Raw genomic sequence first — 17,049 nt, forward strand, 5'->3', positions numbered from 1 at the left:
GTTCAAGCAATTCTCATGCCTCAGCCTCCTGAGTAGCTGGGATTACAGGTGCCCGCCACCATGCCCGGCTAATTTTTGTATTTTTAGTAGATGATGGGATTTCACCATGTTGGCCAAGCTTGTCTCGAACTCCTGACCTCAGGTGATCCACCCGCCTGCGCCTCCCAAAGTGCTGGGATTACAAGCATGAGCCACTGTGCCCGGCCAATTCTTAATGACTTTTAAGCAACAGTCCCAATTTTCCATTTTGCCGCGGGCCCCCTACATTCCATAGCCAGTCCTAACTGGTAGAACTTTTGCCTGTTCTTCTGAGTGCCTTTGTTGAGAAAAGTAATTAAGGACCTGCTGACTGGACTGCAGTGACTCAGTGAAGTGCTTGCAGCTTTATGTGAACAACAAGAAACAAAAACAGCACACTATATTTAGAGCTCCAGACGTCTGCGCGGACCCAAGTCTGCTGGCAGGGGTATTGATGTCATACTTCATCATTTCTGAGTGCCATTAGAGCCACCAATCTGTTCTGGGCCTAGCCTGGGTCTGTAAGCATCCCTGTTCTCGTAAATACTTTGTTTGTAGAGTTCCTGCTACTGGGCTGCCCAGCACTTCCTCATTCAGTGAAATGTGTAGACGCAATTGACTTCAATTCTTGAAAAGTTTTATTTAGCTATGGAATTGTAGTATTTGAGTTGGAAATAACCTTTTGTAGCATATCCGACTTGCTAAGGCCCAGAAACTGTGCACATCCCATCACTAAGTAGGCAAAAGGCCGGGACCCAAGTTCAAGTCCTCTGCCAGAGCCCTACATCCTGCCAACCGTGCCCATCATGTCGGTGTTTCATAAGGGAGCAGCATCACAGCCTGGGAACTTCACTCAGAGCTGCTCACAATAATTACAGTCAGCATTTGCCACATTTACTAGTTGACTGCATTTATTTATTTATTTATTTAGGTTGTTGTAAGCAGTGATCCATTTTAGAAAATGAAAAATAATGAGGAAACTCAATATATAAAACAGACATAGGTCTAACTGCTGTAGTTCAAGAGGAAGGAAGAAGAGGTGAGAGGGGGCGAGAGGCTTGCCCAGCACCCAAGGAGCTCAGCTTGGAAACCCAGACCTCAGAGCACTCGGCTCTGCAGATGCATTCAGGCTGCAGCCAGTGAGGGAGAGTGGGGCGCCAGCAGCATTAGGAACCACCTGGAGACTTCAGGCAAGAGGCTCTGAGATGCCATTTGCACTGGAAGGCCCCGTTGGCAACAGTGTGGGGGACACATAAGAGGGGTGTCCAGGAAGATGTGACAGTGGCTTCTGCAAAAGGGGACAAGACAAGAGCCGGCACAGTGCAGTGGTCTTCAGACACGGGGGATCAGGACAGGAGAGATCAGAGAGACCATGACCACCTCTTGCTGACCGCCCAGATGTGAGGGTTGAGGCGGCAGAGGGCGTGAAATGAATGGGTTCCCCCTGGGGGACACCACTAGCAAAGAAGAGGCGGCTTGTGAGGAGGAAAGATTGCAGGGAGCTTGATGACCAGAGCTCGGGACCTGCGGAAGGGGAGGGCCTATGGGACAATTAGGTCCACAAGTGTCCAAGGGGTCAGCTCACCCTAGGGAGATGCCAGGCCCAAGGGGGATGGTGGAATCTCAGATGTATACCCTAAAATCTCAACCACACATGAGGCAGGAGGAAGAGGGGGTCAGACATCTGGGTGCAGGGACGGAGTGCCACGAGAACGCTGGGAGGCTCTACAGATGATGTCTGGGTGTCAAACGCCCGTTCTGCACACCTGGAGTGGCTTTGCTTCTGTTCCGTGTTAGCCAAATCGGGATGATCAGGACGTGTCCCAAAAGAACCAGACTGAGCCACAAGGACCCCTGGTGGGGAGTGCTGGACCCTGGGGTTCCCTGGGCCCCCAGATCTCAGATTATGGACCATCAGAGCAGGAATGCCCTGGGGGTCTTCTGACCATCACCCACCTGGAGGCGGAAAGCCAAGCATCATCGTAAATATTATAAGCATGAATGGCAGCCTCATGGAAAGAACCCTCCAGTTGAATCTGAGCATATATGGGGGAACATCTGTTCTTCTTACTTCATATAACGGGCATTAGTGACAGTCACGAGACACCACAGTATGTATATCTTTTTATTACCAGATGAGATATTATGTGAAAAAGCCCTTGAAAAGTACACAGTATGGTGGTACATATCTACATTTCTTTCCTTGAGGGTTCCCTGAGGAAAGAAATACAGATATATATGGCCTTATAGCTTAACAACAATAGTAATGAGATTGCATCTCCAGTTTCAACTCAGAAAAATGAAATGTCTCTGAAGTTTTGCAGAGGGTCCTCATTCTTTTTGAATATTTAAAAACATGGGTTCTACTTGGACTCACCATAGTTGACTTCTTAAGGGAACTGGCATCAATCCATGAAGCCATTGGGTCCTGCTCATAGACACAGCTCTCTGTGCCCAGACGATGTGAACTCTGCTACAAGATCTCAGAAACATATTTACTTTGGAGAAGCATGCTGATGGTTATATACAACTTTCTCACCATGTGTATACATGTAGTCAGAAGGTTTTGAAGAGCCTGAGAATTGCTAGCTTTCTGTGCGTAATATGCCCATGAGACGACTCTATTATTTTGAGGATAAATTGACTGAGGGTTCAAAAAATCTTAATAACTGGATATGAAAGAACATTAGAGTCACAAGGTGGGGGAAGTGGAAAGGGTGGTGGGCAAACATCAGAAGCTGGTTCTAGACACTGGCAATTCCATCTCACTCCAAGCTGCTTTCTTCGCCTGTCCTCTGTCACAGGGTGGAGATCGAGTGAGTGAAATAAAGAATGTGAATGAATACTGAAAAACAGAAAACCTTCCAAATGCATCAGCCATTCCAATCTAAGGCGGCACTATTGATTTCAAGGCCCTTAATTTCTAGAGAGGAATTGAGAAGTTTCTGAGGGGTGTTGGATGATAGCACAAGTTTGTTTTTCAGTTTTGTAAGATAATTATTTTATTCCATGGAGAATTAAGGAGAACTCCTAGGCATAGTTTCTGGCCCTGCAAACCCAAAGATGGCATAAGGTCAATGCTGAGGGCTTTGGGTGGGGCAGGAGTGACGTGGACTTACGGAGGACTAAGCACTGCTCACGTGGAGCTTATCTCAGAGTTTCACAAACGACAGGTGGAGAATGACCGAAGACCACCAACACACAAAGACCGTTTTTGAGGCTATACAAATTTGAACTTACATGACTGATTTCTTTTTTTTTTGAGACCAAATCTCACTGTCACCCAGGCTGGAGTGCAGTGGCACTATCTTGGCTCACTGCAATCTCCGCCTCCCGGGTTCAAGTGATTTTTGTGCCTTGGCCTCCTTAGTAGCTGGGATTACAGGTGCCTGTCACCATGCCCAGCTAATTTTTGTATTTTTAGTAGAGATGGGGTTTCACCATGTTGGCCAGGCTGGTCTCAAACTCCTGACCTCAAATGATCCACCCACCTCGGCCTCCCAAAGTGCTGGGATTGCAGGCATGAGCCCCCGCACCTGGCCACATGACTGATTTTACCATGGTGATACAGAGCCCTGATTCAGCTCCACATTCTAGGAAGCCCAGAGACCTCTCCAGTGGGCTCTTATTCCAATTCTTAGCAAATAGGAGAGTGCTGGGTGCAGGAACTCAATCTTTCCTACCTAGTTAAAATTTCTCATTTCAAATGGCAACCCTCCACACACTAAATTTGGAAAATTGTGGGATTTCCTTTCGGATCCTAAAGGAATTCACTTTTTAAATTATCCTCATTTCTACTCACTTGTTTACATCTCCTTTTGAGAATTATTTACATTACAAATGAAACCATCTTTCTTCACCTTCTTCACTCTCTCAAGGCCTTTCTTTCTTTTTTCAATGGCTTCATAATCATCTTTGTTTCTACCCAGCGGAGGATACTCAGGGTGTCACTTGCTTCAGAATGTCGGCCTCTGCAGTGCACATTTGTCCTCCTCGAATCACAAAATTCACCCAACATTGGAAAGCAGTGTTAAAAAACAGGATTTATGGGGAGGCCAAGGGAGGTGGATCACTTGAGGTCAGGAGTTCAAGACCAGCCTGGCCAATATGGTAAAACCCCGTCTCTACTAAAAATTAAAAAAAAAAAATTATATATATATATATATGGCTGGGCATGGTATTGCATTCCTGTAATTCCAGCTACTCGGGAGACTGAGGCAAGAGAATTGCTTGAACCCAGGAGTCAGAGGTTGCAATGAGCCAAGATTGCACCACTGTACTCCAGCCTGGACAGCAGAGTGAGACTCCACCTCAAAAACAAAAACAAAAACAGAATTTAAACAAACCCAAAAAAGATGAGGAAATAGGTGTAAAATTGCCTATTTGGGGAGCTGAAGGGAACTCTGTTGTCTACTAGTCAAGCTCCGTCATTTCATGCCCACAGAGACTTAGCCACCTGCCAGGTGGTGGCAAGACCAAGGCAGGAGCCAGTGAGACCTGGGTGGGGAGGGGAGGAACACCTTAGAGTCAGCCACTTCGCTGTCCAAGGTTTTTACATTGTAGCATAAAGGTCACGGCAGTGCTACATTTTACTAATTGGTTTTACACTGAAATGTTTTAGTTTTAGGGTTTTTTGTTGTTTTTTTTTTAACAAATGGAGCTAAATGATGTAGAATCTTAATTTATAAGACACTAGCAAGGACTCAAAACTGGAAGAATTCATGTAGATACCGATAAAACAGAGTCTTTGTGCATTAAATTTTCCAGCTCAAAGGCATCTTAGAGCTTATCAAATTGAACATTTTACCTGTGAAGAAATTTATTCCCTGTGCTGAAGTGCTATAATAATACTTGAAGGACACAGAATTAGTTAATATGATTTCTTGATTGTGTTTCTTCATACAATTAAGCAGATGGGACTTATTTTTACAAAAGAAGCTGAGAAGAGAGGGTGGGGGAAGAAACCATACCTGATACATTGCTTTACCCAAGAGAACCCTCCTAGTCCATTTTCTGTTGCTATAATTGAATACCTGAGGCTATGTAATGTACAAAGAAAAGGGATTTATTTCTTAGGGTTCTGGAGGCTGGAAAGTCCAAGATTGAGGGAATGCATCTGATGAGGGCCTTCTTGCTGACGGGGACACTGCAGAGTCTCAAGGTGGCCCAAGGCATCACATATGGCGTGGGGGCTGGGCATGCTGGCTCAGGTCTCCCTTCCTCCTCCTAGGAAGCCACGAAGGCCGCACCCTGATGACCTCAGCTGCCCCTAATTACCTCTCAAATACCATTGTCAGATTTCTTATCCTCTTTTTTATTTTATTTTTTGACACGGAGTCTCGTTCTGTCACCCAGGCTGGAGTGCAGTGGCAAGATCTCGGCTCACTGCAAGCTCCGCCTCCCGGGTTCACGCCATTCTCCTGCCTCAGCCTCCCAAGTAGCTAGGACTACAGGCGCCCACCACCTCGCCCGGCTAGTTTTTTGTATTTTTTCAGTAGAGACGGGGTTTCACCGTGTTATCCAGGATGGTCTTGATCTCCTGACCTCATGATCCGCCCATCTCGGCCTCCCAAAGTACTGGGATTACAGACTTGAGCCACCGCACCCAGCCTCTTATCCTCTTAATACAGTTACAATGTGGATTACGTTTCAATGTGAGTTTCACAGGGGGCAAATATTCAAACCCTAGCACCCCCCAAGCTCCACAATCTGAACAATAATGTTTGCCAAGCAGCTTTATCAAATCCACGTCTCTATAAGAAGTTTCTGCTTCTTCCAACATTCACTTTGCTGAGGATGAGGCCACCTTGACTTGATTGAGGGTGGACCTCTCCACACGTGGGTGGGTTCTTTTCCTGTGCTGCAGAGTCCCAAGGGACCCTGGACACAAAGGCCAGGCCTGGTGTGGCAGGTCCCATTGTGTCCCCATTCCAGCTGCCATGCTGGGCCTTGGGTACCCATCACCCGATCAGCTTGAGTGTCTGCTCCAGCAGGGATGCTTTGGGTCCTTGGGACACTCTGGCACAGCAACCAGCAGAGAATTGAAGGAGGAGGCAGTCACAGGTGGTGGCTCAGGGTGCAAATAACATGTGGCTTCCAATACTGACTCCTCCATCTGCAGTTTTCTTACCTGTAAAATGGGAATAATAACATTGAGTTCATCCGGTTTCATGAGAATTAAATGACACAGTCCATGTAAAATTCTTAGCACAATGCCCAACACAAAGCAAGGTCAGGTAGAAAGATTATATAAAAACAGGGGTAGGTGGAGCAAGGCAGGTGAGGTTGCTTTTCAGAACTCTCCTGAGTCATCGGACACAGTAGCAAAGCTATTGTAACTTAGATCTTACCAAAAGACCTAGAACCGAATGAATCATTTAGAGTCTAAGGAAGGGCTTGGTCCTCTAATCCTTCAACTAGTTTAGTACTTAAATATATTCCTATTGCATAATTTTATGAATTATGTGGTGACCATAGAGGCCGGATACAGTATGTTCCACTGGATCTCAACATTTGTCTTTCTAAACAACAAATAGAATGTACCTCATAAGGCAAAATTTTTCTAATTTTGGAGGTAAAAAAGCCCTACGTTTGAAGAAAAGTAATTTTCTACTTCAGACCTTTAAAAACATGTGACTTAATTTAAATGTGATTAACATTTAAATTAGAAATTTAAACTTCAATTGCACATTTCCATCCATTTTCCACCAGAGTCTCAAGATGCTCTTGGGGAACGAGGCTGAGATTCTTATTCCCCACATCCTGACCAAGCTGAGCCACCGTCTGCCAAGAGCCTGTGACCGCTGCATGGAGAATGCAGAATTCTGGCTCTGGGTCCCCTCTCCATTGCCCATGCCTGGCCGCAGGACATAATTTTTATTGAACTCTGGATCCACTCTCGAGGGCCTGTGTTAGAACCCAACTTCTGGGAGAGTTCAAATTCTTAACATTTCTTGCCAAACATTTCATTCCCATCTCCAGCAGCCTTCAAAGACAACTTTTGCAAATACTTTCCCCTCAATATTTCAGCGGATTTTTTGGTCCCTGTCCTAGTGTAATAATTCTCCACTTCTCTATATTTTTAAGGCCGCTTTTTCATATTTGATCTCTTTCAGAAATTAAATCTCCCTCTAATCTGAGGAAAGGTGCAGCTGACTAAGCTCAGGATGGGGCCAGTGTTCTGACCTTTCTCACTGATTTCCTCCACTGTCAGATATGGAGTATAGTACCTACCCCCAGGACTGCTGTCAAGTTAAATGAAATGGTGCTTCCAGCAGATACTCAGTAACTGGTAACTTTCCTTAATCATTAATAATATTGTTTTAGGCTGAGTGTGGTGGCTCACGCCTGTAATCCTAGCACTTTGGGAGGCTGAGGCAGGTGGATCACCTGAGGTCAAGAGTTCGAGACCAGCTTGGCCAACATGGCAAAATCCCATCTCCACTAAAAATATCAAAAAAAAAAAAAAAAAAAACCAGATGTGGTGGTGGGCACGCCTATAGTCCCAGCTACTCGGGAGGCTGAGGCAGGAGATACTGCTTGAACCCAGGAGGCAGAGGCCGCAATGAGTCGAGATCATGGCATTGCACTCCAGCCTGGGCAACAGAACAAGCCTCCATCTCAAAATATAAATAAATAAATAAATAAATAAATAAAATAAAATTGTTTTCATCATTATTTAGAGTTTTAGGTTCACAAAATAGGACCATAGCTCTTTTACCTGAACTATGTTCCCACTGGTCACTTTAGTGGAACCTTCTTTGTCCACTTAGGATCTGAGGGCAGCTGACTTGCATTCCACTGTAGCCTCTGAGGCTCTCACTGGTACACCATGGAGCTTGAGTAAAACCACCCCTGCCTCCCACCATCTCTCTCCTCCCACTCTTTCTGCATGAGCTGATCCAGGCCAACTGTTGTCAGTTCTTAGCACCTAGTTAGTATCTCCCAGCCCTCAACCTTCTCAGAATGTATTCAGAAGTCCTGGACCCCTGTTTTGTCTTATGCTTGGCATGTCCAGAATCTCATGTTTTGCTCACATTTGTCAATGTCTTCACCTGGCAAACTGGAGTAGTGATCACTCATAGACCTACTAAACAAGATTGAAAACATTTCTGCCTTTACTTAATCCATAGTTACTGGGTGTCTACTGCATGCCAGGCACATAGGTGCCAGGGCTCTGAGGGTGACTAGAAATGATTCCTCCCCTCTGGGAACCAGCTGGATGAAAGAGGAGAGCAGGTCCACAGGTCACTGCGGGCAGCTCGGTGCCACCAGAGGCATGGCCAGGATCCTCGGGCTAGCTAACTCAGTCTTGTTATTTTCTAGAACCTTCCAGGTTTTCCAGCCATCCCCCACCCTCAGTATTCCATTCACCAGCTGGCTCTTAGGGAGTAACTCCTTATCTTTTGATATGGTTATGCCTTGTGTCCCAACCCAAATCTCATCCTTAATTGTAGTTCCCATAATCCCCACGTGTGGTGGGAGGACCCAGTGGGAGGTAATTGAATCATGGGGGCAGTTTCCCCCATGCTATTCTCGTGATAGTGAGTGAGTTCTCGTGAGATCTGATGGTTTTACAAGGGACTTCCCCCTTCACTCACCTCTCATTCTTCTCTCTCCTGCTGCCTTGTGAATAAGGACATGTTTGCGTCCCCTTCCACCATGATTATAAGTTTCCTGAGGCCTCCCCAGCCCTGCGGAACTGTGAATCAATTAAACCTCTTTCCTTTGTAAATTACCCAGTCTCAGGTATGCCCTTATAGCAGCATGAGAACAGACTAATACATCTTTTTTTTTTTTTGAGACAGAGTCTCACTGTGTTGCCCAGGCTAGAGTGCAGTGGCACTATCTCAACTCACTGCAGCTTGCAGCTTCCACCTCCCAGGTTCAAGTAATTCTCCTGCCTCAGCCTCCTGAGTAGCTGGGACTATATGCACACACCACCACACCCAGCTAATTTTTGTATTTTTAGTAGAGACGGGGTTTCACCATGTTGGCCAGGATAGTCTCGATCTCCTGACCTCGTGATCTGCCTGCCTCAGCCTCCCAAAGTGCTGAGATTGCAGGCATGAGCCACTGTGCCCAGACCTAATACATCTTTTAAAATGAATTCTCCAGAGATACTGTGGTATAGAGACCACTGCCTTCTGGCAGGACCCGAACTTTAGAATCAAGGAATGTGGCAGCAACTTCAAAGTGTTTGTTAAGGAACTTCCCATCACATGCGCCCCTAACCCTGCCACCCCTGGCACACAGGACAGCCATTCAGTTTTTCCACACAGAAGGTATAGAAATAATACTCTAAGTCTGGCTGTGTGGAGCTTCTCAGATGTGCTCACTTGGGCCCCGGGGAGCTATGTCATGTGTTGGTTGCAGTCCCTTGCTCTCTCCCCAGCTCAGCTTGTGTCTAATTCTTGCCAACTTTCTATCCTGGATACTGAATGACACTAGCCTTCCCACTGGAAGGTATAACTCTGACAGCTCTTTAGCTTCCGCTCCTCTGAGCGCATTCAGAGCTGGAGGCAGGAGGGTGGCTCTCCCACCAGGACAGGGTGGGCCACCATGTGAGGTCTCACTGCTTTTCCATGGCCTGTTCTCATCCTTGACCAGAAAAGGAAGAATGCTGTCTGCTGCCGACAATGGCAGTCCAGCTGACTGACATGGAAGCTAAATTAGGAGTTCATTCCTTGGATCTGAGGAGTATTTTTGCATCTGAAAATTGTGTCCTCACCAAATAACACAAGGAACTCTTTGAAGTCATGGTGTCCTGTGTTGTGGCTGTTTCTTCTTAGTATTCCAAGCACCTGATACAGTACTGAGTACATGGAAAATACTCAGTAAAGGCAGTGTAGCATTTAATGAACAGAAGCTCAAGTTGGGAGACAAAGAGAGCCGGGCCCCCATCCCAGCTTTGCGATACATTAATTGTGTGACCTTGGGCAATGCACTTACTCCTGCAGATTTCCTTTTGATAGGATGAGAGTGTATTCAGTTACTTGACAAATATGTGTTAGACTTAGAGTAGGGTTGGCAGACAAGCACAAGTGTAAAACAAATGTGAGGATGTCTTAGTCCATTTTGTGCTGCTATAACAGAGTACTACAGACTGGGTAACTTATAAAGAACAGAGATTTAGTCTCTTACAGGTCTGGAGGCTGGGAAGTCCATAGCCACAGGGCCTACATCTGAGAAGGGTCTTCTTGCTGTGTCCTCCCATGGCAGAAGGTGGGAGGGCAAGTGAGTGTGAGAGGTGGAGGGGGATCATTCCTTTACCAGGAGCCCGCTCCCATAGTAAGCCATTCATAAGAGCAGAGCCCTCATGACCTCATCCCCTCTTCAATGCCCCACATCTCAACACTGTTGCACTGGGGACTAAGTTTCCAACACACGAACTTCGGGGGACACATTTAGACCATAGCAGATTCCTTCAGATGAAGCCAGGGTCCAGCTGATTGGATTTGCCCATGGGTTGGATGTCGGGGTGAGAGAAAGAGCAGGGTCAGGAACGATGCCTGGGGTTCTGAGCTGAGCAACTGGTCAGATAGAGAGTCTGAAGAGGCACGTGTTTGGGGAGGGAGGACAGGATGTCCTCTCTGGGACAAGTCAAGTTTGAGGGCCAGTCAGGCCGTTCAGCACGAGTCTGTTGCTGAAGGTGAGAGGCCGCCATTCTGGAGTCATCAGTGTAGAGTGGCATGTGGACCTTGGGATGAAAAGGGATTGCCAGTGAGAGAAAAAGACAGTCCATGGAAAAGAGACCCTGGATGCAACTGATCATCAGATGTTGGGCAGAGAGGAAAGCACAGACAGGGAGGTGGGGAGAGCACACAGGCTCGAGGTGCAAGAGTGTGGGGTGGGGGTTAGGCGGGTGAGACCACCGGCCCGAGGACTCTGATGCTTCCTGACTCCTCGGAGGCACCCACTGAGCCTCTCAGACTCATTACCACCATAAACTCAACAAACACAACAGAGGACATGAAAAATATTCAGTAGGGTAATTTCTCAGTGAGCCTAGATTTTTAGTGGGATTCCTGCCACTAAAATCCCAGAAAAAGTTTGCCAGAAAAAGTTTTCAATACAAGTTTCTAGACAGGAACTGCTTTTAGCTCAGGGCTACTGGAGAGCCAGGAGTTCACACCCATCTCTAAGACGGCACTGGTTTCCCAAGAAGCTCCCAGACTCCACGAGCAACTGTCTTGTCGGCGTCATCTGTCGCTTTCACTTCGGTAGTTACTCTGCCTCCATCGGGAAAGCACAGTGTCACAGCTTAGCTGTTATTAAACTTTCTAAGCTAAAAATACGACTGACTCCTATGGTAGAAATGGTCTGTAGTGTGCTACAAGACCTTCATGCTGGTCCCTGGTGTTAACGATGCCTCCCAGGCCCTACGTCCTTCTTTGCTGGTAGGCAATTTTCACTTCGGTTAAGAGGCTCAAACCCACCACATGCGGGACTGAGAGATCAGCCTTCCTAGAGTGAGTAGGAGATTCCAACCCAGCATGTGCTCTTATGCCCCCAGCTTTCACTCTCATGCCCATTTTCTCTAGTCATACATTGAGAAGAAAAGTGGTTTCTCAAAATGACAGCCTCCAGGTCTTAGGAAATTCTGGCTGATTCAGATTCTTTTCTCTGTGTGCACGTCGTCACATTGATAGACCTCTCATTATACAGACTGTGTAGATCAGTAACTTGGGGAAACGAGGTTTGTTTGCTGTTAATATTTAAACACTTAATTTTTTTTTAGAGCTGTTTTAGATTCACAGCAAAATTGAGAGGCAGGTCCAGAGAGTTCCCATCCACCCCTCCCCTCCACATGCACAGCCTCCCCCATTATCAATATCTCCCATCATAGTGGATAAATTTGTCAGGACTGATGAACGTAACGTGCACTGATACATCATTATCATCCAACGTCCGCAGTTTAGGGTTCGCTCTAGGTGTGGTCCATTCTGTGGCTTTGGGCAAACGTATGATTGCATGTTTCTGCCATTCCAGTATCACACAGAGTATTTCCCCAGCCCCGGGTATTCTCTGTGATACACCTGATATACCTGCACAGACCTCCCCAGCCCCAGGGAGGTTGTTTTTGTGCAGGGTTTGCTTTCCCAGCCATGGGGGGCCAGCAACACATGTTAACATGTAACTCACATGGGTAGGCTCATACAAATTGTTTTCACTGAGTATCAGCATCTTATGGGCCATCAGCTTATCACCAGGTCAGGGAGCTCTGAAATCTCAAGTTCTCAGCTCAGATTGGCTGTTTCTTGTTACTGCCACTTGCAGACAGCAATGATTCTCTTGCAGTTCCTCTGCCACCAGCGTCATTCGGGTGTCCTCATGCCCTTTTCAAGAAACAAGTTTGCATTTGACCAAAAACACAAGATGACCGATTTATGATACATGACCAGAAAGTCATGAAACTAACTACCTTGCCTAACTTTATAATGTTTTAGTTATATGGTCACACCTCATATAGCACTCCCGGTATGTTTTCAAGCACATAGAGATAGATGAAATATGAAATCTGGATACAAGTTCAGTTTAGAAAAGAGCCGGAGGAGAAAGCTAAGTCATATGCCCAGCGGTGTCCTCCCCAGCTGCCACAGGCAGTCTTGTATGAGCGGGTGTGTTAGGATGGTGTTCTCAATAGATCAGCTGAGTAGTCAAGAGAAGCCCTTTGCCATTACTTGCAAGGGGAAGAATAAATCTTAAATGCATTACAGACTTTGTGTGCAGATGTCCAGGTGAGAGGCCTTGCATCTGCACTTAGGGTACCATGGGTAATCAAGTAATGATGTCCATATCGGACCCTCTCTCGTTTACAAAGTGCCAGAGGCAGCCCGTACGATAAGAAAATGGGAGCAGCTCTCAAAGGCCTGACCTCAAGTTCTGGTTCCTCTGCTTCAGAGCTGAATGGCCCAGTGCAGGCAGTCTCCCATCTCTCTAAGCCTCAGTTTGCCCACCTGTAAAATAGGGTAACACCATCATTTTCTTCATAGGAATGTTTTGAGGCTAAATGTATTAATAAATGTGATTGATATCTGCTGAACAGTTGTAACTGAGGACAAAGGATTGTCCCTCTGTCCTGTCCCAGGCCCCTTGTGGCCTCTCTCTATGGCCATTTACTATGCAAAGAAAGTCACTTGATTGACATCCAACCCCAGCCCAGAACTTACCATCAGGCGATGTTGGTTCCCTCTTAAGGGAAGGTTGTTTAGTGAATCGAAGAGGTTTCTTTTACCAAAGAGAGAAATCTTTACTTTCCAAAAGAAATGAGATTTGCCCTCCTATTTCTTTAAGTTGCCATTTAAGAAGAATGCATACGCTTTGTTTTTTTAAAACAGCTGCGTTCTGTTGAAAGAATGACAATGTCCTTGAACTGTCTTGATGTGAAACATTTCTCTGAGTAGTTAATTTGGAAATATGCAGAATAATATCATTGTCTTATATTATCAGAGTATTGGGTGGGAGAGGTGGGGCTCCTGCAAGTAAAAAGGCATTTTATTAATTGATTTCCACTTTTTTTTTTTTTCTGCCTCTCATTTCAGAACGGTTTGATCACCACTGTCCCTGGGTAGGCAACTGTGTGGGGAAAAGAAACTACAGATTTTTTTATATGTTTATTTTATCTCTGTCTTTTCTGACAGTCTTTATATTTGCATTCGTTATCACCCACGTCATTCTTCGTAAGTATGCTGGCGAAATCAGATTACGTATGTAACCATTTGCCTGACTTTGGTTTTCCGATTTGATTTTGATTTAATATTTTGATCATTTCGGGCTCTCTCTTTCCCTTTCTTTCTCCCTTTCCTCCCCTCCTCACTTCCAGCCTGCCTTGCTTTTGTTTCTCACCCTCCTCCATCCCTCCTCTGTCCCCTGTCATCCCCCACTCCCCACCCCATCTTTCACAGCATTTTCCAGGGTTCACACCTGGGCCAGGCTGCGCTTTCACCAACAATACCTCCTCCTCGATACGCACGTCCCTATTCCAACCTCAGTGACCTCACTTTTTCTCCTGCTAACGGGTCCCCTGGAAGACTCATCCCCACATTTTGCACAAGGGACAATGTGCTGCAGTGATGACCATTGAAGAGCAGGGTTTTCTTCCTTCATGTGATATCACCTTATGCAGGAACAGTTACCAGTCACCCTCCCTAGAAAAGATGTCTGGGAAGAAAGACTAGGTTTTCTTGCACACAAATCTATATATGTTAAAAACATACATTTGACAAGATGTTTAAGTATCTGCTAGAACATGAGCTAACTACCCCTGACGTATAAAGGAAGCAACTTTGATTAAAAATTAGATTTGGAAATCAATGATTTTAATATTGATATGCCTAAGCAAGTGGCATTGTTTCATTTCCTATTCTGAGGGTTGTAACTTTGAATTTCTTTGTCTCTTGGTCATTCACTTTCCTACAATAGAAAGTAATGAGAAGGAAGTGAATTTGCATTGAGTTATAAATTTAGGCCTTTGAACTTCCATTACAGTACGAACCACAACATTAAGCACTAGCCTTGCCTCTTGTCTGCATTCCTGAAGCGTAACCCCTCATTAGCAAGTCCATAGCTTCTTTCTGGAATGTTTCCGTAAGTATCTGCACAAAGGCTTCAGGCCGAAGTGCTCAAACCACAAATGGCATGGGCTGGGCTCAGGCTCATGTTAGGAGCACATCTTCCTCCCTTTCTCTTCTGGTGGGTTCCTATGGGGGTGGGGAAGTGGGTGGGAGGAAATGTTTTGCATTCATTCTTTTTGAATATTAGTCAAATTGGGCCGTTAAATGGACCATCCCAAATTTTCATAGGTACTTTCAATCCTAGTTCCCATTCTTTCTGGCTATAATCTTTCATCCAAATGTGACACAAATGTGTAATATGTGCTTGAGAGCCATAACTTGGTGGACTCACAAGAGGAGAATGGACTCCCACCTTTTCCACACCAGCTGGGCAGGATGCAGACAGGGGCATCCTCTGGCTCTATTTTCGCAGTCCTCAAAATGGCAAAAATGTGGCTAGGGTCCTATCTGTGCATTAATAGACAAAAGAAGCAGAGAGAACGACTAGGGTATTATATGTTATTTTCAAAGAAGCAGTTGTTGACACAACTAGGGAAGAAATACCAACCGATCCTCCAGCACACACGTGACACTGAAAAGCAGTGCTTAGACATTTTTATTTTTATTTTTGAGATGGAGTGTCACTCTGTTGCCCCAGGTGGAGTGCAGTGGCGGGATCTCGGCTCACTGCAGCCCCCGCCTCCCAGGTTCAGACAGCTCTCCTGCCTTGAGTAGCTGGGATTACAGGCGTGGGCCACAGTGCCTGGCTAATTTTTGTATTTTTAGTAGAGATGGGGTTTCACCATCTTGACCAGGCTGGTCTCGAACTCCTGACCTCAGGTGATCTGCCTGCTTCGGCCTCCCAAAGTGCTGGGATTACAGGCGTGAGCCACCCCACCAGGCCTAGACATTGTATTTTTATACCACCTTTAACAACCTTAAGATGCTTTTGTGTATATTATGGGATTGTATTTATGGCCTTGTCCCTACATTGTGGATATCAAGGGCCAGTTGTCACATGCTTAGTCGTATACATAAACTCAAGGAACACACACACGCATGCTCATGGTCTCACACGTACTCACACCCTTACACACCCACACACACTAACCACACTCATACATACATACTCACCAGTATATTCACACACCCTTACACAGCCACACTCATACTCACACATACCCTTACCCACACCCACACTCACACATACCCTTACCCACACACATCCTTACATACCCACATACCCTTACACACCCACCTGCACTCACACACCCTTACCCCCACACTAGTCACATTCACACTCATATATACTCACCAATAAGCTCACACATGCATATCCTCACTCCCTTACACACCCACATTCACACACACTCATACCCTTACATGCCCACACACACCCTTACATGCCTACACACACACCCTTACACACCCACACTCAGACACCCTTACACACCCACTCACACACCCTTGCACACTCACATGCATGCCCTTACACACACCCCCACACTCACACATGCCCTTACAAACCCACACACACTCCTACACACCCACACTCACATACCCTTACCCACTCACACACTAGCCACATTCACATTCATATATATACTCACCAATAAGCTCACACATGCATACTCTTACACACGCCCTTACACACCCACATTCACACTCATACCCTTACATGCCCACACACACCCTTACATGCCTACACACACCCTTACACACCCACACCCACATACCCTCACACACCCACTCATACACACCTTTACACACTCACACGCATGCCCTTACACACCCACACACTCACACATGCCCTTACACACCCACACACACTCTTATCCACACTCACATACCCTTACCCACTCACATACTCTAGCCACATTCACACTCATATACTCAACAATAAGCTCACACATGCATACCCTTACACACACCCTTACACACCCACATTCACACACATACTCATACCCTTACAGCCACTCACACACCCTTACACACCCACTCATACCCTTACACACCCACACTCACACATGCCCTTACCCACACACACACCCTTACACACCCACACCCACATACCCTTACACACCCATACTCACACACACCCCCTTATACACTCACACACTGTAGCCATACCCACACTCATATATACTCACCAGTACGCTCACACACTCTTGCACTCACACGCTGTTATGCTCACCCACACTGTTGCACACACACATGCTCACACACACTCTCACGGTGAAATCTGCACGTGCCACCGCACTCAGGTTGTGATGTGTATTTCACTTTCAGCTTCTCTAAGGTTTTACTCACCCTGGCTCTACCAAACTGGATTTTACTATTGTCTATGCTTAAATATTGCAAAACTGCATCTCTTCTTCTACACAAAAGTATTAAGAGTTTACCTGCCTGTAAGTTATTGGAATATTCTGGGCAAAAGAAAATAAAACTTTTCCTTTTCCCTTGTTCGACACCCCGT

General features: G+C 45.9%; 1 protein-coding gene across 1 annotated transcript in view; it reads left to right on the plus strand.

The window, feature by feature from the left end:
* The window catches only part of ZDHHC14 (zinc finger, DHHC-type containing 14), a 320,843-nt gene that overhangs the window by 259,587 nt on the left and 44,207 nt on the right, over nt 1-17,049 (plus strand). The window contains exon 4 of the mRNA XM_011952881.1: nt 13,563-13,700. Coding sequence (XP_011808271.1) covers nt 13,563-13,700 — 138 coding nt within the window. The remainder of the gene's footprint in view (nt 1-13,562; nt 13,701-17,049) is intronic.

The sequence above is a fragment of the Colobus angolensis genome, unplaced genomic scaffold (assembly GCF_000951035.1).
Source record: "Colobus angolensis palliatus isolate OR3802 unplaced genomic scaffold, Cang.pa_1.0 Scaffold35, whole genome shotgun sequence".
Classification (NCBI taxonomy): domain Eukaryota; kingdom Metazoa; phylum Chordata; class Mammalia; order Primates; family Cercopithecidae; genus Colobus; species Colobus angolensis.